This window comes from Salmo salar, chromosome 20, assembly GCF_965601325.2.
Source record: "Salmo salar chromosome 20, fSalSal1, whole genome shotgun sequence".
NCBI lineage: Eukaryota > Metazoa > Chordata > Actinopteri > Salmoniformes > Salmonidae > Salmo > Salmo salar.
In genome coordinates, this window is record NC_138310.1 from 42,475,723 (window position 1) to 42,500,767 (window position 25,045).

The following is a 25,045-nucleotide window of genomic DNA, read 5'->3' on the forward strand; positions in this document are numbered from 1 at the left end:
AATATTAATGAACTCTGTGTAACTGCCACAGCTGACCTTTTATGATCCATTGTTCAACAGGCCGACCTGCCTGTTTAGCCCACAAGGGCACATTCCTATACCAATCCTTTGTGACGATAATTACTGTTTGTATGTTTTTCTGTTAATTACTTAGTGTAGTAAATAAATGATTTTAAGACAATTGATGTATGGATGATTTTAGTAAAGACTGGGTTCGTGCAGATACAACAATTTACGACGTTTGGAATGAGACTGGACTCGAGGTAAATACACCATTTAAACTAGAAGATAATCGGCCTATACTATAATAGAATATAATATTATAGTACAGGAAAGTTATATTAGGAAAATTATAGCTTTGTAATCTGAATATTCTCCTTGGTGCCCCGATCTCCTAGTTAATTACAATTAAACGATTAATCAGTTTAATCGCGTGATAATAATTACAGGGAGCTAATTGATAGACATATCTTCAGTTTAATGGTACCCCCAAAGACACGACATATTGGAGCCCCCGTGCGAGGAATCTAAGATAGAATTGGACTTTGCTGTGAAATTCTATATATCAATTGTGCAAACAGAATTGTACAAACAGCCTGCTATGTAAACAAAGTGATTGTGCATTTTCCATTGAGAGAAGCTATTTAGAGTAGCTCCGGTCTTATGTCGATAGCAGTGAGGATTAAATTCCAGATTTAGTCCGTTAGGCCAAACGGTACTATTTCTGTCGGTCAATATTAACTTCTAGAGTAAGGTTAGAAATTAGAAGTTAACTGTCCGGTAAACCGAGCCGAATAATTTGCCTACCGCACTAAGACAGTGTGGGCAGACCGTATGCGTATTTTGTATTTAAGTACCGTGTCGCTCCGGTCAGCATAAACGACAACAGAATATGCTGAATGGGGTTAAGGTGAGACGTCACTAGAAAACCCACCCTTTCCTATTTTGGTGCTTGGAAGGATACTCCTGAACCAAGTAGCAATAGCTTAGCATTACGGGTAAGCTAACAGAGAGGGAACATTTCACCCTCCACCGTAACACATTTAAAATTTCTCCGCTAGCGCGACGGAAGTCCGACCTTTGTACTTCCGTTTAATTTCAGCATTCTGCACCCTGGTGGTGAAGAATTGCCAGTACATCTCTAGGGGAAATTCAAACGTGGAGCACGGTAACATATCCAGACAATCACAATTGACTGGATATGACGTCTCATTCAATTTAACTAACAAGTGAAATTGCCAGATTTACCTTTTCAAGTGGATCTTTCAAATAATATCCAAAATTGATTGGGCGTCTACAATGAGACATGATTAACTTTTTCCAAACTTAACTTAGATGAAGCAATGCTCTCAGGTTAATTGAAAGTTAATTCCCAGATAGCCTATACAGGTTTGATATATCATAAATAGATTAATCAGTAAAATCTGTTTTAGCAAGGCAGTCAGTAAAACCCCTTTACGGACGCTCAGCCCCAGGGAGGAGCGTACCCTAGTGGTGAAGGGTCCCAACATTTGAACTACGGTTTACACTTATGATATCCAATCAATGGAGATTGTATGGATTATCGTCTCATTCAATTTATTTAGTTAAATTGTTGAACATACCTTTCTAGGTTCTTCCAATTAAATGAAACAACTTAAACTTTGCATATTAACCGGGATGAAGCAACCTCTCAGGTAATTCAAGTTTAATACCCAGATAGCCTACCCAGGTAGGACTAATCATTGGCATTGATTAATTCAATTTGCTTTTGCAAATTCATTCACGTCCAACTTCCACAGTACTGTACAGTACTGATGGTTCATTAACGTCTATAAATAGATTAAAATCGTCTTTGCAGCTCCCCACACCCCACATTCCAAAATTTTGGAAAATTAGGAAAAACATTTTTTTCCTTTCAAATGTTCTAATAATGTGCAGGCTATCAGAGGGGGTGGTCCCCACTCGCCCGCTAATTAGTGAACCTCCACCCGTAAATGGATTGATCTCTGACCTCAGCAGCGATAACAACCCTAATTATGCCATTAATGGAAAAAAAGAACAACAATGTTTTCCAAAATCAACCATCGGGCGCAGGCCTCGTAAAGGTTCTCTCCAGTCTAGCTCTGATGTCTTGCCATCCGAGATTGCCATCTGTCCAATACTGCAGTGCACAGCTGAAGCACGAGCAGGTAACGGTAGACATAAAGGGACAGGTGGAGAGAACCGGGAAACCAATGACAAATGCAGAAAAGGGAAAAATTCTACTAGCTCTGGAACTGCGTTCGAAAACTGAACAATTAAATGTAATTGCAAAAACGTATGACGATGAACAAGCACAAGCTCTTCAACAAAATCGTTTTCTACAGGAACAACTCGATTTAGCCAAAACTAAATACGATGATGTCCATGCCAAAGTAGATAAATCTGAAGAGTTATCTACAAACAGGAGCGCTCAACTTGACAACATGCATGCTGTTTTGTTGAATGTTACTCAAAATAACACGGTGCTCCTCAAAGCGCTGCAAACCAAAGACAATCAGTTAATGAACACAATGACAAAGTTGGATGATAAATCAGCAGAACTTATTGAAGTCGCTGACCAAATGAATGATGAGAGAACTCAGGTGATGAGGTTGGAAATATTGATTTCTAAGCAAGCAGAGGAAATCTCATCACTGAATCTCTCGCTCCGTACTCAAGACCTCTATCTGCAAACCATGACATATAAGTTTGAGACCGAAAGGAGCAGGTGTGACACTCGCGTGTCCAAAACCAGTACTCTAAGCGCTCAAGTGGACTCTGCAATGCAGCAGAATTCCACCCTTAGGTACCATCTGGAGGAAATCCAGAATGGTCACGCTCTACAGCGCGACTTCCCATCCAAGCAACCGGAGCCCTGTACTCACAGGAGTGAAGACAATAGGTTTCAGACCTTGCCTCCCTCATGTGTCCCTCAGTCTTCTCCTCTTGGCCCTTCGGCACTGAGTAATATGGCGCCTCTTGGCCAACAACAACAAGGCTTGGCTTCCCCTCTTGGCCTTTCGGCCCCAATTTCTCCACAGGATGAAGCTAACCCTCTCCGCCCGCTTGGCGCAGAATACCTTGACAAACTCGTCAAGAATTTCCCCACCTTTGACCCCGTTCCAGGTCAGCCAAACGATACTGAGACGTTCCTAGCTGACATAGAGGACGCGTTGGGTGGCTACCCAAATGCTACGGGTTCTGACAGGGTTTACCTGTTGAAGCGAACGTCGAATAGACACGTGACGAGGTTCATTCGTCTACAACAGCAACACGTGCTAAATGACTATGCTAAACTTGCCACAGCTTTGAAATTAGAATTCAGTGGTTCTGCGACTCACAAACACGATAGCTCACTGGCTAACACCGTCAAACAAGCTCGGAACGAACACCCACAAGCTTTCTATCATAGGCTTCGTTCAGCTTACTTTGGCCTACTCACAGAAACAGGAATGGAAGAGCTGTTACCGTTCAAACAAATGTTTCTGTCGAACATGTATCCCACCTTCATTACCTACTTGGGCCCTGCAGCCCACGTTGGCTTGCCTATCTTACAACTCAGAGAGCTTGCAAGCACAGCTTTTGAGGCATCAAAAGTACACAACGCTAAGAGCCCTGCCCACTCATTTTTGAAGTTTAACCAGGAGCACTCACTCCAGTTAGAGGGTGCATTATCAGGTATTGGAGCGTCGAGAGATGACGCACAACAACAGTTTCTACCACGAAACCATGATTCCAATAACCTCCGCGGTCGAAATAACTGTAAAGTAAGTAGCCAGCAACATGACTACCGCTACAATCGACCCGTTCGCTACGTTCCTGCACCCAACCCACAAAAAGTGTCAGAGCACAAGGGTAACAAAGGGTTGAAGGACGATCAAAACGTAGACCAATGTTCTCCAGAAGTCCCACTACGGGAAGAACTTAACCTGTTAGGGCTAGGGGGCAGTATTTTCACGGCTGGATAAAAAAACGTACCCGATTTAATCTGGTTACTAATCCTACCCAGTAACTAGAATATGCATATACTTATTATATATGGATAGAAAACACCCTAAAGTTTCTAAAACTGTTTGAATGGTGTCTGTGAGTATAACAGAACTCATTTGGCAGGCAAAACCCTGAGACATTTTCTGACAGGAAGTGGATACCTGATGTGTTGAATTACCTTTAAGCCAATGCCATTGAAACACACAGGGGCTGATTAATGTTTTGGCACTTCCTATTGCTTCCACTAGATGTCACCAGCCTTTACAAAGTGTTTTGAATCTTCTACTATGAGATCTGACCGAACAAGAGCCTTGGAACGGTGATGGCCGATTAGACTCTGGCGCGCGAGGTCATGTTGGGTACCCTCGATCCAAAACGTTTTAAAAGAGAATGCATTCGTCCACCTTGAATATTATTCATGTTCTGGTTAAAAAAGGCACTAATGATTTATGCTATACAACGTTTGACATGTTTGAACGAACGTAAATATATTTTTTCCCCTCGTTCATGAAGTGAAGTCCGGCAGGCTTAGATCATGTGCTAACAACACGGAGCTTTTTGGACATAAATGATGGGCTTTTTTGAACAAAACTACATTCGTTATGGACCTGGGATTCCTGGAAGTGACATCTGATGAAGAGAATCAAAGGTAATGGATTATTTACATAGTATTTTCGATTTTAGATCTCTCCAACATGGCCGTTTGTCTGTATCGCAAAGCGTATTTTTCTGGGCGCAGTGCTCAGATTATTGCAAAGTGTGATTTCCCAGTAAGGTTATTTTTAAATCTGGCAAGTCGATTGCGTTCAAGAGATGTAAATCTATAATTCTTTAAATGACAATATAATATTTTACCAATGTTTTCTAATTTTAATTATTTAATTTGTGGTGCTGACTTGACTGCCGGTTATTGAAGGGAAACGATTTCCTGAACATCAACGCCATAGTAAAACGCTGTTTTTGGATATAAATATGAACTTGATAGAACTAAAAATGCATGCATTGTCTAACATAATGTCCTAGGAGTGTCATCTGATGGAGATTGTAAAAGGTTAGTGCATCATTTTAGCTGGTTTTATGGTTTTGGTGACGCCTGTCTTTGTCAATGTACTCTCCTAACATAATCTAACTTTATGCTTTCGCCGTAAAACCTTTTTGAAATCGGACAACGTGGTTAGATTAAGGAGATGTTTATCTTTCAAAGGGTGTAAGATAGTTGTATGTTTGAAAAATTTGAATTTTGACATTTATTTGGTTTCAAATTTGCCGCTCTTGAAATGCACCTGCTGTTGATAGGGTGCACCACGGGTGGCACGCTAGCGTCCCACATAGCCCCAAGAGGTTAAACAAATCTAAATATATTTTACATTTTAGATTCTTCAAAGGAGCCACCCTTTGCCTTGATGACAGCTTTGCACAGTCTTGGCATTCTCTCAAGCAGCTTCACCTGGAATGCTTTTACAACAATCTTGAAGGAGTTCCCACATATACTGAGCACTTGTGTTACAACCTGGCTCAAGATTGTAACAAACAATGGGAAACCACACACTGAGTAAAGGAATAACAAAATGAATTTATTCCATAAATAAACACTCACAACAATAATCAGATGAGGCATGAAGGTCAGCAAATTAGGTATCAACTGCCAAAGCCACAACGAAACAACCAAAGGTATGAATGGAGAGAGGAATCTCTTGCTGAATGGGGAAACAGTGGCTTTATGCAACAGCTGAGCTTTCACAGGTATGCCCCATTAGCACTGACGACCCTCCCAGCTCCGCCCACCCCTCCTACTCTGCCCACCGATCTCCTGCATGAAGTAAACACAGCAAAACCCAGTAGACAGAGCAGGGAGGGGCTGTCACACTTGTGTGTGTGCTATGGTAGCCATGCTGGTTAAGTGTGCCTTGAATTCAAAATAAATCACTGAGTGTCAGCAGCAAAGCACCATCACTCCTCCTCCATGCTACACGGTGGGAACCACACATGCAGAGATCATCCGTTCACCTACTCTGCGTCTCACAAAGACACGGCGGTTGGAACCAAAAATCTCAAATTTGGACTCATCAGACCAAAGAACAGATTTCCACCGGTCTAATGTCCATTGCTGATGTTTCTTGGACCAAGCAAGTCTCTTCTTCTTATTGGTGTCCTATAGTAGTGGTTTCTTTGCAGCAATTCGACCACGAAGGCCTGATTGACGCAGTCTCCTCTGAACAGTTGATGTTGAGATGTTGAACAGTTGATGTTGAGATGCAATTTCTGAAGCTGATAACTCTAATAAACTTATCCTCTGCAGCAAAGGTAACTCTGAGTCTTCCTTTCCTGTGGCAGTCCTCGTGAGAGACAGTTTTATCATAGCACTTGATGGTTTTTGTGACTGCAGTTGAAGAAACGTTAAAAGTTATTGACATTTTCCGCATTTACTGACCTTCATGTCTTAAAGTAATGATGGACTGTCATTCCTCTTTGCTTATTTGAGCTGTTCTTGCCATAATATGGACTTGGTCTTTTACCAAATAGGGCTATATTCTGTATACCACCCCTATCTTGTCACAACACACCTGATTGGCTCAAATGCAATAAGGAGGAAAGAAATTCCACAAATGAACTTTTAATTGACATGCATTCCAGGTGACTACCTCATGAAGCTGGTTGAGAGAATGCCAAGAGTGTGCAAAGCTGTCATCAAGGCAAAGGGTGGCTACTTTGAAGAATCTCAAACATAAAATATATTATTGTATGCACTTTTTTGGTTACTTCATGATTCCATATGTGTTATTTCATAGTGTTGATGTCTTTACTATTTTTTACAATGTAGAAAATCAAAAAAATAAAGAAAAACCCTAGAATGAGTAGGTGTGTCCAAACTTCTGACTGGTACTGTAGCTAGCAAGTTAGCTTGGGTGCTTGACTGCTGTTGTTTGTACAGAACGCTCGGATCAACCCTTAAAGAGATGGGTGTGGCTAAAGCTTAAGAGACTGTGAACAATGCTGAATGGCTGTAGACAAAGAAGGGCTCGCCATTAGTACCAAAACACTCAAAAGTGAGTTAACAAGTTCATCAACTTTAAAAGCAAAATTACTTTCCCTATGTTCCTCAACTGTAGTGTATGATATACCATTTTGTAGCTCTTAGTCTCTACTTTTATCGAATGTAAACAACACAATTTCAAATTTTGCTCCATAAGACCGATTTGAGCCGGTCGGTCACAGCAAGGAGGCCTACAAACCTGACTCAGTTACACTAGCTCTGTCAGGAGGAATGGGCCAAAATTCAGCCAACTTCAGCTTGTGGAAGGCTACCTGAAACGTTTGACCCAAGTTTAAATTGTTTGAGGCAATGCTACCAAATACTATTTGAGTGTATGTAAACTTCTGACCCACTGTGAATGTGATGAAAGAAATAAAAGCTGAAATAAATCATTCTTTCTACTATTATTCTGACATTTCACATTCTTAAAATAAAGTGGTGATCCTAACTGACCTAAGACAGGGAATTTTTACTAGGATTAAATGTCAGGAATTGTGAAAAACTGAGTTTAAATGTATTTGGCTAAGGTGTATGTAAACTTCCGACTTCAACTGTAGCTCAGTACTATAATTATTTATTTTATACAGTCATTATCTTTATGAAGGGTGTCAATTATTTCGGACCCCACTGTATATACTGTATATACCAATTAGCAGACGCTGTTATCCAAAGAGACATCCAGTCATGTGCGCATGCATTTATAATATGGGTTGCACAAGCTTTACCAATTGAGTCACACAGGACTACAGATAACCTACCTATGGCTTGTGAGGTGTCCACCACAGGCACCCGCGAGACAGGCGTGAGCTGGCAGAAGATGTGCAGGGTGAGGTCGGTGGTGGAAGTGGACGTGAAGCCCTTGAGGAGCAGCTGCTGGAGTCCGGCGAAGCTGCTCCACCTCAGCTGGCCCTGCAGCTTCTCCAGCCGCTCCCTGTTCTCCTGCTTGTCCAGGGCCACATGGGCCAGCAGCTTGAGGAGCAGCCGCAGGGACATCTGGTACTCAAACTCAAAGTCTGACTCCATCAGGGACACAGCCACCCAGAAGATGGTGGCCAGCAGGTTGGACGGGTGGTTGACGTTGGCCGGGTCACTCAGGGGCTCTTTGGAAGAGGACGGACTGCGGAGGAGAGCAATGTGTTTATTTCTTTTAGGCTTTCTATCCCAATAGATGCCCCTTGTGGCACCCCCAAGCCTTTGCCAATTTTTCATTAAACGTTTTGCCAAGGTGTATCCTAATGAACATGACCTCAAAATGACTGGGAGATGCCAAATGAAAGGATTAATAAAAACTGCTGTAGTCTACTAGGCTACTTGCTATCCCCTACCTGCGGTTCTTGGTCAGCCCTCCCTGCTGGGTGCAGGCCTGGATGCGGTCCAGTGTAGCGCTGCGAGGAGGGTTGGATGAGCGGTCAGCCTCACCAAACTTCTTGGGGACAGAGTAGCTCCTCTGGTGGCGGCTGCGCTCGACTGTCCCCAGGCCCTGCTGGAACAGGTTCAGCTGCCCCGTGCTCTTCCTGTTGGACACCAGCTTCCCATTGGTCAGGAAGTCTGGGGAGGATGCCCTGGAGAGCCAATAAGAGACTAGCGTTGAGTTGAAACCCTGGCATGCAAATACCTGGCATGCAAATACCTAATAAAGGATTGGCGTACTCAACTCTAAATTGTTTGAACAAACATCTTTGGATGCTGGGTTGTAAGGTTGTAAGTGATAATAGATGTGTGAACTCTGTTGATGCAGCTACTACTTACAGCTACTATATATTTATATATTCTTATTCTGTTCCATTCCTTATTCCATTAGGTATTTGTTGTGGAATTGTTAGATATTGCTGCACTGTCGGAACTAGAAGCACAAGCATTTCTCTACACTTTCAATAACATTTGCTAACCATGTGTATGTGACCAATAAAATGTGATTTGTTGCTGCAGCTACTACTTTCTGTTTCACTATTGGTTCACTTTACTGATTCAGTCTGAACTTTCTCCAATAAAGGGGCACTTGGACAGGCTTGAAAGTAGCTAGTCCAATCAGTGTCCTCTTAGCAACTATGGGCAGGTTTAGCTTATGTTGCGTTTGGAGAACATCAAAAGATTTGGCCTTCTGATTGGTTGAAGGTGATCCATTTGCTGACTAATTCTCGTTTTATAACGCCAGTAATTACAGCCATTTATACAGCCAGAACAGTGTGGGTTCCAGGCTAATATAAAGATCCATTACCTGATCTAGTGGTAGTGCTTCCGCCCCCAGACCACATGCCCCTGGAGGCAGCAGTTCGTTGGCAATGTAATTTATGTAATGTATCCCTCTGTATCCCAATCTAGCTACATTTCTAAGTGTCTCTGTTAATACATTTGTTTTAAAGTCATGCTGTCAGCAAAGGTGATCTGCAAACCAACCTGTTCAGGATAGCCATTAGGTCATTGTTCTTGAGACATTCAGCCAGGTTGTCCACCACAGACTCTAAGGTGAGCAACACTTCCATAACATAACCCTAGAAGAGCAGGAGGACATTAAAACTGGGTATCTGCACAACCATCCAAGCCCACATCTCTCTCTCTCCACACACACACACACACACACACACACACACACACACACACACACACACACACACACACACACACACACACACACACACACACACACACACACTCCCCCTCCCCTGGACACACACTCCCCCGTTCCAGCCGCCCACACACACCTGTACTTCCTCCCCGTGCTCCCCCACCACCTCCACCAGTCGCGAGAGCAGGTCGAATACGGCGTGGGCCGAGAATGGCTGCCGCAGCCCCCGAACCACCTGGAAGGACCTCCCGGCGTAGTGGCGTGACAAGCTACACAGACCCATCTGCAGAGCTATGTCACTCAACTGCTGCTCCAGGTGGAAGTCTGGCCCACACATGAGAGGTATGAGACACACACGCACAAAGCATGGGCACGCAGGCACGCACGCACACATGCATGTTCGCAAATACACATACATGCACGCACAGACACACACACGCACACTGATGTCTACCGTTGGTAGGAGTCAGACTAAGCTTTTACAAGGCAATAGGTGAAAGAAAGTGCAGTGGTTCCAGCATGACCATGTAGTGTGGTAAGGTGTAGAAGAGCGCTAGACTCTTGGGGAGGATTACCTGATTTGGACTCTTTGAACACCGACACCACGTAACGCAGAAAGTTGACAAGCTGCTCCGTGCTTTTTGAGGTCTGGTTCTTGGGTGAGATAGCTTCGTGACACCACATGGGGCCACAGGCCCTGGAAAACAATAACATAAGTGTTTTACAAACGACTATGATATCATAGAGAGGATAACAAATGTATAATTCAAACAGAAGTATACCTACAGTATGTTGGTGTAGGGTGAAGTTGCCCCTAGACGCTGATCTTGGGTCAGTTTAGAATTGTCCTTACTAATGGTTAAGGTTAGGATGGGAGGGGAACTGATCCTAGATCTTTACCTAGGGGAAACTTTACCGCAGAGCAAAGTGGAGCTACGGTGGTGTTGCTACTACAACAATGACAAGTTTGTTGTTGTGTTAGCCACACTAGACCACTATGTGGCGTGGGATGTTAGGAGTTGGCTCCCTGTTCTCACACACTGACATCAAGTTGATTAAACTGACATGAAATTGCATGGCCATGTATCGATAACAAAAAATCTTCAAAATGAAGGCCTGCAAATGATATTTCGGTTTGCCCTTGCCAGGATAAAGAGGTAATGAAGTTCTAGTGTTCCACTCAAATCGGTGTGTTTGTGCATGCATGTGCGAGTGTCTGTCTGTTGGTAGTGGTCCATACTATGAGACTGACTGGTTGGCCGACTGCCTGTTTGTCTGTCTGGCCGACTCTCTGCCTGCCTGCCTGCCTGTTCGTCGGATTGTGCGTCCTTCAGTCTGTGGTCCACCTACCTGGTGGTGAGGAACTCAATCAGCTTGTTGGTCTTCTCGTCCGTCTCTGAGGGGCTCTTCAGCTCCTCCGCCTCCTGGGAGGAGATATGGGGCAGGTTGGAGGTGCTGCCTCCCAGGCTGAGGCTGGAAGAGGTGGACGAGGAGCTGAGGCCAGAGTCTGGTACTGGGGATGCCTGGCCCTCTTGCAGGAAGTCCATCCCACCTGGGAGGGAGAGGGCGTGGGAGAGGGAAGGAGAGGAAGAAGATGAGGAAGGGAGCGGGAGAGAGAAGGAGAAAGAAGGAGAGGGGGAGGGAGGGGAGAGGGATGAGAGGGAGGGGAGAGGGATGAGAGGAGGGGGAGGGGAGAGGGAAAGGGAGAAAGAGAGGGAAAGAGAGAAAGGAAGAAGGAGAGGAGTCACAATAGGGACTGTTCAGAAGGCACAAGACAGGAGGAAACACTTTGAAACAGAGGAGGTGCAATGTGAACTTCAAAACCGTGTTTAATAAACAGCACCCAGTTAACAGGGGTACTTTTTGTGGTTTCACATAACTTCCTGACTGCTCCTGTTGTGAATCCAATGTAGCAAGGTGTGAGGTGAACTCTATGCTCTGTTTTTCTATATTACAACTAGTGAATACAAGAAACCAGCTGGTCCCTAGTCAGGTCAAGTGAAGTTTTCTTTATCGAGTCAAGTATGTCATAAAATAATAATGCTATCACCATATTTTTTTTTTAACAAGAGGATAAGTAGTCCTCTGTTGAATACAGTGGAGGCTCCTCAGAGGAGGAAGGGGGAGGACCATCCTCAGTGAATTTCATTAAAATAAATATATTGAATCAAAGTTATCCTTTTTAGATAAACTATACTAAATATATTTCCGTCACCAAATAATTGATTTAAACACACTGTTTGCAATGAAGTACTACAGTAGTCTCAGCAGCACTCTGTTGTAGCCGTTATAGCCGGAGGACAGCTAGATTCTGTCCTCTGGGCACATTGACTTCAATACAAAACCTAGGAGGCTCATGGTTCTCATCCCCTTCCATAGACTTAATCAGTAATTATGACAACTTCCGGAGGACGTCCTCCAACCTATCAGAGCTCTTGCAGCATGAACTGGGATGCTGTGCACCCAATCAATGGATCAGAGAATGAATCTAGTACTGAAAGCTTAAGCTACAGCTAGCTAGCACTGCAGTGCATAAAATGTGGTGAGTAGTTGACTCAGAGAGAGAGAAAGACAATAGTTGAACAGTTTTGAACACAATTAAGGAGCAGAGAGAGAAATAGAGAAAGAGAGAGAGCAAGAGCAAGAAAGATAGCTATATTTGTTTGTATATTTTTATACTTTCACTTAGCTAGCAAATGCAGCTAGCTAGTTTAGCTTACTCAAACACCCAGCTCAAACATATAGGGATACTATATTAGCTAGCTGGCTATGGCTATCCAGTACTGGAACTCTACCAAGTCAATTTATTGCCATGGGGGCCCGCCGATGTTACTACTAATCTTCTTATGCCGCTAGCTAATAAGCTTACTCAAACACCCGGCTCAAACATAGAGGGATGCTATATTAGCTAGCTGGCTATGGCTATCCAACACTGGAACTCTTTCAAGTCAAGGTAAGCTTTGGTTTTATTAATTTATTGCCACCTTGGCCCACCGGTGTAACTGCTTAACTGCTTTCTGACTGTACACTGTACTGCATGATTTTAGCAGGTTTACTAATGCGTTACTTCTAGTAGTTCTAGTTGCCTATGACATGACAACAATGTAGGCTGTGTTTTGCGTTAACGGTCATGATATGAAGGTTTGCTTGGAAAGGTTTTTTCGCCTGGTCACAGACAGCTGATGTGTTGTGCAATGAAGTCCACAAACTAAGGGAAAAGGTGAGAGGAGGAGAGTGCGTAGATAGTTGCGAGAAGGAATTATATATAAACCGAGCAAAGTGATCATGCTGTTTTTATGTGGCTGCTATGAAAGTGAACTGTTTGCGTGTGACCAGGGGTGTACTATTCATTCCGCCGACACTGTTGAAAACATTTTCTTAAATGGAAGCAAACGGAACAAAACGGGGATAAACATACCTGACTTTGTCCAATAGAAACTCTAATTTGCAACTGTTGGACTAATGATTACACCCTAGATCAGCTAGCATGTGCAAGGTGGTATTGAATGTGTTACTGTCTGTCACCTTGATTAGTCAAAATTCTCTCTGTGTGCACCTACGTTGTAAACTTTCATTCATAGGCTAGGTTGTAGCAAACTCATGATGCGTACAGGGAAAATTGAAGTATCATTTAGTAGCTTAAACCTATCGATGTTACATTGAGCTGGGTGAATGGAATATGAATGACTGTCATCCAATATGCTGTAATAGAAATAAGAAATAATATCATCCTCCCTCATCTTAAACGGCACCAACCGCCACTGGCTGAATATGTAGCTTTCTAGACATGGCAAAACAAATTAAAGCGGGGAATGAACCTTCCTTGCAGCATGCCTAACCCTGCCTTGGTAGATGGCCCCTTTTTGGGCAAGAGGATATGAATAAGGTAATGGAATGCTTTAATTAGGATTTTAGATGTCTGCTTCAGTACATAGGATTGTTGCTGGCCAGGCTACTACCACGGTTTCTTTCTCCCACGCCCTACATTTGGCAAATCTGACCATAATTCCATCCTCCTGATTCCTGCTTACCAGCAAAAACTAAAGCACAAAGTACCAATAACTCACTCAATACAGAAGTGGTCAGATGGTGCGGATGCTACGCTACAGGACTGTTTTTCTAGCACAGACTGGAATATTTAAGTTCCGAGATTCATCCAATGGCATTGAGGAGTATACCACCTCACTCACCGGCTTCATCAATAAGTGCAACGACGATGTCATCCCCACAGTGACTGTACATACATATCCCAACCAGAATCCATGGATTACAGGCAACATCCGCACCAAGCTAAAGGTTAGAGCTGCCGCTTTCAAGGAGCGGGACTATAATCCAGACGCTTATAAGAAATCCCGCTATGCCCTCAGACGAACCACCAGCAAAGTATCAATACAGGACTAAGATTGAATCATACTACACCGGCTCTGACGCTCCTCGGATGTGGCAGGGCTTGCAAACTATTACGGACTACAAAGGGAAACCTACCCGAGAGCTGCCCAGTGACGCAAGCCTACCAGACAAGCTAAATGCCTTTTATGCTCGCGTTGAGGCAAGCAATATTGAAGCATACATGACAGCACCAGCTGTTCCAGACGACTGTGTGATCACGGTGATCAAGGATGTGAGAAAGACCTTTAAACATTCACAAAGCTGCGGGGCCAGACAGATGACCAGGACGTCTATTCAAAGTATACGCGGACCAACTAGGAAGTGTCTTCACTGACATTTTCAACCTCTCCCTGACCAAGTCTGTAATACCAACATGTTTCAAGCAGACCACAATAGTCCCTGTGCCCAAGGAAGCAAAGGTAACCTGCCTAAATGATTACCTCCCCTTAGCACTCACGTCGGTAGCCATGGAGTGCTTTGAAAGGCTGGTCAAGGCTCACATCAACACCATCATCCCGGAAACCCCAGAGCCCCTCCCATTCGCATACTGCCCCAACATATCCACAGATGATGCAATCTCAATCGTACTACACACTGCCCTTTCCCACCTGGACAAAAGGAACACCTATGTGAGAATGCTGTTCATTGGCTACAGCTCAGCATTCAACACCATAGTGCCCACAAAGCTCATCACTAAGCTAAGGACCCTGGGAGTAAACACCTCCCTCTACAACTGGATCTTGACTTCCTGACGGTCCGCCCCAAGGTGGTGCGGGTCGGCAACAACACATCTGCCACGCTGATCCTCAACACGGGGGCCCCTCAGGGGTGCGTGCTTAGTCCCCTCATGTACACCCTGTGAACCCATGACTGTGTGACCAATCACGACTCCAACACCATTAAGTTTGCTGACGTCAAAACAGTGATAGGCCTGATCACAGACAATGATGAGACAACCTATAAGGAGGAGGTCAGAGACCTGGCATTGTGGTGCCAGGACAACAACCTCTCCTTCAATGTGAGCAAGACAAAGGAGCTGATCGTGGACTACAGGAAAAGGCGGGCCGAGCAGGCCCCAATTAACATTGACGGGGCTGTAGAGGAGAGGGTCGAGTTTCAAGTTCCTTGGTGTCCACATTACCAATGAACTATCATGGTCCAAACACACCAAGACAGTCATGAAGAGGGCACATCAACACCTTTTCACCCTCAGGAAAAGATCCTCAAAAAGTTTTACAGCTGCACCAGAGAGCATCCTGACCAGTTGCATCACTGCCTGGTATGGCAACTACTCGGCATCTGACCGTAAGGCGCTACAGAAGGTAGTGCGTAAGGGGGCCAAGCTTCCTGCCATCCAGGACCTATATACTAGGTGGTGTCAGAGGAAGGCCTAAAAAATGTCAAAGACTCCAGTCACCTAAGTCCTAGACTGTTCTCTCTGCTACCGCACGGCAAGCGGTACCGGAGCGCCAGATCTAGGACCAAAAGGCTCCTTAACAGTTTCTACCCCCAAGCCATAAGACTGCTGAACAATTAATCAAATGGCCACCTGGACGATTTACATTGACACCCCCCCCTGTTTTTACACTGCTGCAACTCGCTGTTTATTATCTATGCATAGTCACTTTACCCCTACCTACATGAACAAATTACCTCGACTAAGCAGTACCCCTGCACATCGACTCGGTAACGGTACCCCCGGTATATAGCCTCTTTATTGTTATTTGATTTACTATATTTTCTTTTTTTTAACTTATTTAGTAAATATTTTCTTAACTCTATTTCTTGAACTGCATTGTTGGTTAATGGCTTGTAACTAAGCATTTCATGGTAAAGTCTACACCTATTGTATTCGGCGCATATGACAAATAACATTTGATTTGATAAGGAATGCAAGCCATTCCCTGCTGATGCCTGTACTAAGATTAACCATGGATAAGAGCAATGTGTCCAGTGCTACGCTCCCTCCCATAGACCCCCATAGAACCACAAGGCTGTCTGCCTAAGATGGTCAGTTTGATAAAATGGAAAATCCCTTTATTTTTTTAGAGCAATTTCTTTTTTTTATAGACAAAAATATAAACGCAACATTTTACAGAGTTACGGTTCATATAAGGAAATCATGAAATAAAAATAAATTCATTAGGCTCTAATCTATGGATTTCACATGACTGCATATACAGATATCTGTTGGTCACAGATACCCCAAAAAATGTCGTGGTGGATCAGAAAACCAGCCAGTATCTGGTGTGACCACCATTTGCCTCATGCAGCGCGATACATCTCCTTCACATTCAGTTGATCTATATTGGTGGGAACTGGGACATGCTGTCATACACGTCGATCCAGAGCATCCCAAACATGCTAAATGGGTGACATAACTGGTGAGTATGCAGGCCATGGAAGAACTGGGATATTTTCAGCTTCCAGGAATTGTGTATAGATCCTTGCGGCCGATGAATGGCACGACAATGGGCCTCAGGATCAGTGTGACGTTATCTCTGTGCATTCAAATTGCCATCGATAAAATGCAATTGTGTTTGTTGTCCGTAGCTTATGCCTGCCCTCATCATAACCCCACCGCCACCATGGGGCACTCTGTTCACAACATTGACATCAGCAAACCACTCACCCACACAACGCCATACACACTGTCTGCCATCTACCCGGTATAGTTGAAACCAGGATTCCCACGTGAAGAGCACATTTCTCAAGCGTGCCAGTGACCTTCGAAGATGGGAATTTGCCCTTCTGCAGTCAGGTCAAGACCCTGGTGAGGACGATGAGCATGCAGATGAGCTTCCCTGAGATGGTTTCTGACAGTTTGTGCAGAAAGTCTTTGGTTGTGCAAACCTACAGTTTCATCAGCTGTCCAAGTGACTGGTCTCAGAAGATCCCGCAGGGGAAGAAGCCGGATGTGGAGGTCCTGGCATGGCGTGGTTACACGTGGCCTGCAGTTGTGAGACCGGTTGGACATACTGCCAAATTCTCTAAAATGACGTTTGAGGCAGCTTATGGTAGATAAATAAAAATGTCATTATCTGGCAACCGCTCTGGTAGACATTCCTGCAGTCAACATGCCAATTGCACGCTCCCTCAACTTGAGACATCTGTGGCATTGTCTTGTGTGACAAAACTGCACATTTAACCTGTGTAATGATCATGCTGTTTAATTATCTTCTTGATATGTCACTCCTGTCAGGTGGATGGATTATCTTGGCAAAGGAGAAATTCTCACTAACAGGGATGTAAACAAATTTGTGCTCAAAATTTGTGGGCTTTTTGTGGGTGTGTAAATTTCTGGAACCTTTTATTTTAGCTCATGAAACATGGGACCAACACTTTACATGTTGCATTTATATTTTTGTTCAGTATATGTATACATTTTTTTACAAATAGGCAGAATATACAGCATTGAACAAATACATGTTTTGAGAATGCGAGGGGATAAATACAGTTACATTGAATTGAAATGAGAGTTTTTTACTAAAGTGAGATAAATGCATTTGCAGCTTTTAGCTACACTTGTCCCATCGTTAGACACTAACTCCTGAATGAGATATGCAGTGACACCATTTACCAAGAATCCTTTCTGATGCACTCCAATCAAAATGGTATTAAATTATCTTAATGGCCTAAGGAATGAGTAACAGGAATACTTCTCGATTCAATCCAAATAACTAAAATACGGAAAAAACGCGTCTATTCGACAGCAGAGCTCAAAAGCACTGTGTATCCCAGCTCCAAAGTAAACAGCATCTGTTGACAGTCAAATGCACTGGGTCATGTTCATTCGGCACAAAACGGGATGAAACAGGTAGGGACTACTAGAAGTTGTCCAATAAGAAATGCTCATTTCCATTTTTCATGTAAACATTTTTTTTTCTTCATATCATGGCATAAAAATCTGTTTGGAAACCACCATCTCAGAACTAATGACATGTATTGCAGATGGTTATTTTAATTGTTATAGTTTTAAAACATCAACTTCGATTTAGACCACACATGTTTAAAAACATTTTCAGTTGCATTCCCTAATGTACACTGCCCAGGAATCTATTCTGTACTGTGTACTACCTGTAGTAGTGAAATATTCAGTCTGGTAGCTTGACTTGCTGGTCAAGGTCTTGCTGCTATTGACCTCTCGTGTCTGCAGCAGGACGGAGGCGATATTCTGGAAGTTGCGGTTGCAGGACAGCGTGATGAGTAGGTGCAGGAGGAGACGCTTGCTGTGCTCAAACACCTCGGGACGGTAGTGATCCATGCCTGGTGGTGAAAAAAATACATCATAATACAGTGACAGCAGATACAGTGGGGTCCAAAATGTTTGACACCCTTGATAAAGATCAGCAATAATTACTGTATAAAATAAATAACTCAAATACTGAGCTGTATTGTATGCTCAAAGAAATAGGGAAATTATTTCATACTAATACAATTGCTCAGAGAAAGGGATTTTGTTTAACAAGTAATACTTTTTTTCTCTCAACAAGGTAGGGGTCATAATTATTGAAACCCCTAAAGCCTCTTATAAATATAGTAGTGAAAAGTTGAGTACTTGGTCCTACATTCCTACAGTAGCATGTGTCATGACGTTGCCCTCTGGGTTTTCTATGCACCATCCCCCGACCTCTATACTTCTGACACAAGGCTGTGTGAAGGCGGTCGTAAATTCCAAAGGGAATGTCCTGCCTCACAGGCCACAGTTTTGAGACAGAGTGGGTTTCGTATAGAGAACAAAGGATTCTTCCACCTCACAGGATTGGAGAACCAAACGACATTTAGGTTCTGGAGAAGGTATAAAAGATCGGTGAAGAATCCAGCTACGAACTGGTCCATTTGGTACAATTTTGTTAAACTCATTAGAGACAATATGACCATATTACCATACTAAGGTTTATATACTAGCCTCAGCGATGAGACTTACATCTAATGGTTGTATAAGATTTATGAATAAGGATAAAGCTATTTGGAATATGTTGAGATGCTATGTACTTATGTTAATGGGAGAGAATTGTATGTCTGTTCAAAGCTTAACTAAGTCATCGGCATGCCCCCAGGGACACAGACAGCACAAGGCGTCATGTGACAGCCTTTTCTACGTTCAGTATATAAGCCCCACCCAGAATTTCTTTCTTCAGACCAGGCCTCCACTCCATTACAAGTTGGCCAATAGGTTTGACCATGCATTCCTCTACTGAACTTTTAGACTATCGATACCGACAGAATAATAACAAGTCTTTGATATTAATTATTAGTCTGCAGCTAGAAATTCGGTATCATTGAATGCGAAGACCGACGAAACATCCATTCTATAACGACATTAATGAATGTTGCTTTGAAAGATCCATTCTAACCAAGAGAGAGAGAGAGAGAGAGAGAGGACGAAACTCACCAACAAAGATCACGACGACACACTGAGCATAAATATATATATTGATTGCAATTGTTTCCGAATGAGTGAGCGTTCATGTGCAAAGGATAAGCATATCAATTGTTAATATTTATCAACTCTGTTGTGCCGTCTCAGCTGACCCTTATCACCCTTTGTTTAACAAGCCGCCATGCCGGTTTAGCCCACTAGGGCACCTTCCTTTATCATTGCTTTATAACTATACCTACTGTTTTGTATGCTTTCTGTGAATTACTTAGTTTAGTAAATAAATGATTTTAAGACAATTGATGTATGGATGACTTAGTGAAGACTGGGTTCGTGCAGATAACAACAATTTACGACGTTTGGAATGAGACTGGACGCGAGGTAATAACACATCATTAAAACAAGGAGATAATAGATCAGATCTTATAATATAATATATAATGTTATAACATCTGACAGTTATATTAGGAAAATTATAACTGTGTAATCTGAATATTTTCCTTGGTGCCCCAACCTCCTAGTTAATTACAGTTACACGATTAATCAGTTAATCACGTAATAATAATTACAGAGAGTTATTTGATAAACATGTCTTCAAGTTAATGATGCCCAAAGACACGAAACATGCAATGACTACATCAAGCTTGTGACTCTACAAACTCATTGGATGCATTTGCAGTTTGTTTTAGTTTTAGTTAGGGATGCACAATATATCGGTAAGCATATCGGAATCGGACGATATTAGCTAAAAATGCCAACATCAGCATTGGTCCGATGTCTAGTTTAACGGCGATGTGCAAAACCGATGTCAACGCTGACGTGCATACCTATATAACGTAGGTAGATGACATAGTATTGTTTAAAAGCACACCTATGAGCTACTTGCTGTGGGCGTCACTGCTATTAGCTTCACGACTACCATTTGGACCAGAGACGTCAGCCCCATGAGCATGCTGTGTCTGACAGCACTGTGGGTCGACGAGGATTTCGTACTGAGGAAAGCCGTATTGCATGCTCAAGAATGTGCTGGTTCTCATACCGATGCTGCCATTTCAATGGCATTTGAGAACATGTTTGAAACTTGGAAACATGAACACACTCCTAGCTCCATTCGAACAACTGGCTCGAGAAATAAGCTCATCAACTGCATCTGCAGCAGATGTGATACCCTCTGTCAAGGCATTGAAACGCCTGCTCAACAAAACTGCCGACACAGGCTGTGGGGTTAAAACTTGCAAAAGTACTCTACAAGAGGCTGTGAACAAGCGATTCGGTGGCATTCTCTCTGAGCCTCTTTACCGTGTCGGCTCCATGCTCGATGCTAGGTACAAGGACCGCTACTTCGATGCAGACAAGAAACAGGGTTTACGTGAAATGTTACAGACACAGCTGGACAACTTGGAAACGGACACAGTGACAGTGCGTACCGAGGAAGAGAGGCCATGGACAGACAGAGCAGAAACTTCACTGCTTGACATGTATGATGAAATCCTGGTTGAGGCTGAACAAATTAACAACGAAACAGCACAGCAAGTAAGTGAAAGAAATACGTTTTGATTATGTTTTACTGGCAATGGGGATATACGTAAATGCCAACAAAATAACTTTTTGGTCAGTGTGTGTGTGTGTGTTTCAACTATTTAACTGTACTAGAATGCTTAAAAGGCCACAACATTTTTTTATATCAGTTATCGGTATCGGCCAAAAATGTCATATCGGCGCATCCCTAGTTTTAGTTTTTATTTTGGCCCCAATAGAAATTAATGGTAAATAATGTATTGTGTCATTTTAGAGTACCTTGTATTATACATAACAATACTATTTTCTAAACACTTCTACATTAATGTGGATGCTACTTGAATGAATCGTGAATAATTACGAAATAATCTGAAAATCAACCAAAATGAACTGCAAATGCATCCTACAAGTTTGTAGAGTCACAAGCTTGATGTAGTCATTGCGTGCTAGGAATATGGGACCAAATACTGAACTTTTGACTACTTTACTTATAACAATCCTTAGGGGTGTTAATACATTTGACCCCTATCTCTTTCTTTGAGCCATGGTATTAATATAAAATAATATAATTTCCAAATTTTGGGAGCATACAATATAGCGCAGTATTTAATTATTTATTTTATACAGTCATTATTGCTCATCTTTATCAAGGGTGTCAATAATTTCTGACCCCACTGTAAAACCTTACATACGGTGTCTTTAGCAGTGGAATAACATGGTGATACTACACAGGGTTGGGATTCATATTATTGCTCCCTTACTCTATTGTCTCCATCTGTAAAAAGGGGCAAAACTATTGGCAGCAATTGCCAGCTACCATCTAGCGTGTCCAAGTTGGAGCATGTTCAGAATCAGTTCATTGAGTAATTCCTCATTGAAATGTATGTGCTTGTCATACCCAGAAAGAGGGCGTGGAGCAGCAGTGGCAGGTGCAGGGCCCAGTCTTCTCTCACACTGTGGTCAACCACCATCTCAGTCATGAAGATCACTGCGATGTTAAACCTACAGACACATATCAATAATATACAGCACCAGTCAAAAGTTTGGACACACCTACTCATTCCGGGGGTTTTCTACATTGTAGAATAATAGTGAAGACATTTAACTATAGAAATAACACATATGGAATCATGTAGTAGGTAAACTGACAAGGTGAAGATCTGTCGTTCTGCCCCTGAACAAGGCAGTTAACCCACTGTTCCTAGGCTGTCATTGAAAATAAGAATTTGTTCTTAACTGACTTGCCTAGTTAAATAAAAGTAAAAAAAAATTGAAACCATGTAGTGACCAAAAAAGGGTTAAACAAACCAAAATATATTTCATATTTGAGATTCTTCAAAGTAGACACCCTTTGACTTGATGACAGCTTTGCACACTCTTGTGTGCGTGCCTGTGTGTGTGTGTTTGTGTGTACCTGTGTAGAGGTCCCTTAGGAGTGATGGTTTCAGGGAGGTAGTCCACAAGGGGAGCCCAGCAGCCTCCGTTGACAGGCATAGGCAAAGGGAGTGGCTGATTGGTCTCCACAACGCTCATCAGCCAACCAGTGTACGGCGGAAGGGGTTCACCTAGGGATCACACAGAACGTTACACTCATGACAAAGAAGGACAAGACTCGCCAGGCCACACCCTCTCCAGGGTCATGTTCAGTGTGGCACACTAGGGCAAAACCAGTGTTTCTTATTGGACACTTTCTGGTAGCTGGTACCTCCCTGTTTCCCTTCGTTTCAAAATGTTTCATCCCCTTTCGTGCCTACTGAATGCAACCCTGTTTGCATTTAGCACTCAGACCCCATCTCTCCCTAAAGAAAATGTTATGAGCATTCCTGTGAATACATGCACCCACCATTCAGCTGCCTTTCAAAGCAATAACTGTGTCTGTTGATGGCAGGCATGTTAAGTCATTGAGGAGGGCTATAGTGCAGAGGATCAGTGTTCTTTAAAGTTCTTCTTTGGAAAGGTCATTGAGTTCGGCGAGCCGAGCAGGACTGTCTCAGCTCTAGCATGGTCTTATCTGTTTGTGCTTTAGCCAACTCCTCTAACTATCGTCATGCAATTATTTTCAGTTCGAGGAGTTGTCTCTGACCTGGGTCGTGTTCATTAGGGCACAACGTAGCAAGATGTTTTGCAACGGAAAACGAAAACAAGCATTTCTTATTGGACCTTCTTGTTTCACTCAGTTTTATTCTGTTTTGTGCCTAGTGAAAATGACCCAGGCTACCTCTGCTCCAGAGAGTAGAACCAATGAGTAGAACAAAGGAGTTTTGGGTTAACCGGCTGTTTCCTGGTAGCATCTGAGAGGCCCTGTCACAGAGCTGCTTGTGTGTTTCACTGCCAGTTCTTACAAAGGATCTCCTAGGAGCGCCTGGCCTATCATGCATTATCAATGGCACTAACTTAGACGGCCATGTAAAGTCCCCTGTTTAGAGTACCTGCATGGTTTTGGTACTGGGTCCGACTGACATTTTTGCTTATAAATCGCTCTATGGACACTGTGGCCCGAAATGGTTTGCATTGAACGATAGCCCTGGTTGCCAGGGACACAGTAGTATATTCTGAGCCTGGACTTCCTGACGGGCCGCCAGGTGGTAAGGGTAGGTAAGAACACATCCCCACGCTGATCCTCAACACAGGGGCCCCTCAGGGGTGCATGCTCAGTCCCCTCCTGTACTCCCTGTTCACTCATGACTGCATGGCCAGGCACGACTCCACGGCCAGGCATGACACAACAGTGGGCCTGATTACCGACAACGATGAGACAGCCTATAGGGAGGAGGTCAGAGACCTGACCGTGTGGTGCAAGCACAACAACCTCTCCCTCAACATGATCAAGACAAAGGAGATGATTGTGGACTACAGGAAAAGGAAGCCCGAGCACACCCCCATTCTCATCGCCGGGCTGTAGTGGAGCAGGTTATGACTAGGGTGGCTGGAGTATTTGACATTTTTTAGGGCCTTCCTCTGACACCGCCTGGTATAAAGGTCCTGGATGGCAGGAAACTTGGCCCCGGTGATGTACTGGGCCGTACACACTACCCTCGGAGGCCAAGCAGTTGTCATACCAGGCAGTGATGCAACCCATCAGGATGCTCTCGATGGTCACGTTGAGGGAGAGGTTGTTGTCCTGGCACCACACGGCCAGGTCTCTGACCTCCTCCTTATAGGCTGTCTCGTTGTTGTCGGTGATCAGGCCTACCACTCATGTCATCGGCAAATTTAAAGATGGTGTTGGAGTCGTGCAGTCATGAGTGAACAGGGAGTACAGGAGGGGACTGAACATGCACCCCTGAGGGGCCCCTGTGTTGAGGATCAGTGTGGCGGATGTGTTGTTACCTACCCTTACCAGCTGGGGGTGGCCCTGAGTGCTACGGGTCGGTAGGACTTGAGTGCTACGGGTCGGTAGTCATTGAGGCAGGTTACCTTAAGTGCTCTTGGGCACAGGCACTATGGTGGTCTGCTTAAAACATGTTGGTATTACAGACTCGGACAGGGAGAGGTTGAAAATGTCAGTGAAGACACTTGCTAGTTGGGCAGCGCATGCTCGCAGTACACGTCCTGGTAATCCATCTGGCCCTTCGGCCGTGTGAATGTTGACCTGTCTAAAGGTCTTACCCACATCGGCTACGGCGAGCGTGATCACACAGTCTTCCGGTACAGCTGGTGACGGGCCACCCCCCCAGCTGGTGCTCTCCTGCATGTTTCAGTGTTATTTGCCTCGAAGCGAGCATAGAAGTAGTTTAGCTCGTCTGGTAGGCTCGTGTCACTGGGCAGCTCTCGGCTGTGCTTCCCTTTGTAGTCTGTAATGGTTTGCAAGCCCTGCCACACCCGACGAGCGTCAGACCCGGTGTAGTATGACTCTATCTTAGTCCTGTATTGACGCTTTGCCTGTTTGATGGTTCGTCTGAGGGCATAGTAGGATTTATTATACGTTTCCGGGTTAGAGTCCTGCTCCTTGAAAGCGGAAGTTCTAGCCTTTAGCTCAGTGCAGATGCTGCCTGTAATCCATGGCTTCTGGTTGGGGTATGTACATACGGTCACTGTGGGGACGACTTCATTGATGCACTTATTGATGAAGCCAATGACAGATATGGTGTACTCCTCAATGCCATTAGAGGAATCCCGAAACATATTCCAGTCTGTGCTAGCAAAACAGTCTTGTAGCTTAGCA

At 43.7% G+C, this 25,045-nt stretch overlaps 1 protein-coding gene across 7 annotated transcripts in view; it reads right to left on the reverse strand.

Annotated features, from left to right (window-relative positions):
- Positions 1-25,045, reverse strand: part of LOC106580640 (protein furry homolog) — a 282,430-nt gene that overhangs the window by 89,140 nt on the left and 168,245 nt on the right. For all 7 annotated transcript variants that reach the window (XM_082966434.1, XM_082966435.1, XM_082966433.1 and 4 more), the window contains exons 38-46: positions 22,295-22,445; positions 21,779-21,882; positions 18,060-18,248; positions 10,944-11,145; positions 10,169-10,290; positions 9,730-9,917; positions 9,425-9,519; positions 8,353-8,589; positions 7,786-8,144 (exon numbers count right to left, since the gene is read on the reverse strand). In XM_082966434.1, the coding sequence (XP_082822560.1) occupies positions 7,786-8,144; positions 8,353-8,589; positions 9,425-9,519; positions 9,730-9,917; positions 10,169-10,290; positions 10,944-11,145; positions 18,060-18,248; positions 21,779-21,882; positions 22,295-22,445 (1,647 nt within the window). The remainder of the gene's footprint in view (positions 1-7,785; positions 8,145-8,352; positions 8,590-9,424; positions 9,520-9,729; positions 9,918-10,168; positions 10,291-10,943; positions 11,146-18,059; positions 18,249-21,778; positions 21,883-22,294; positions 22,446-25,045) is intronic.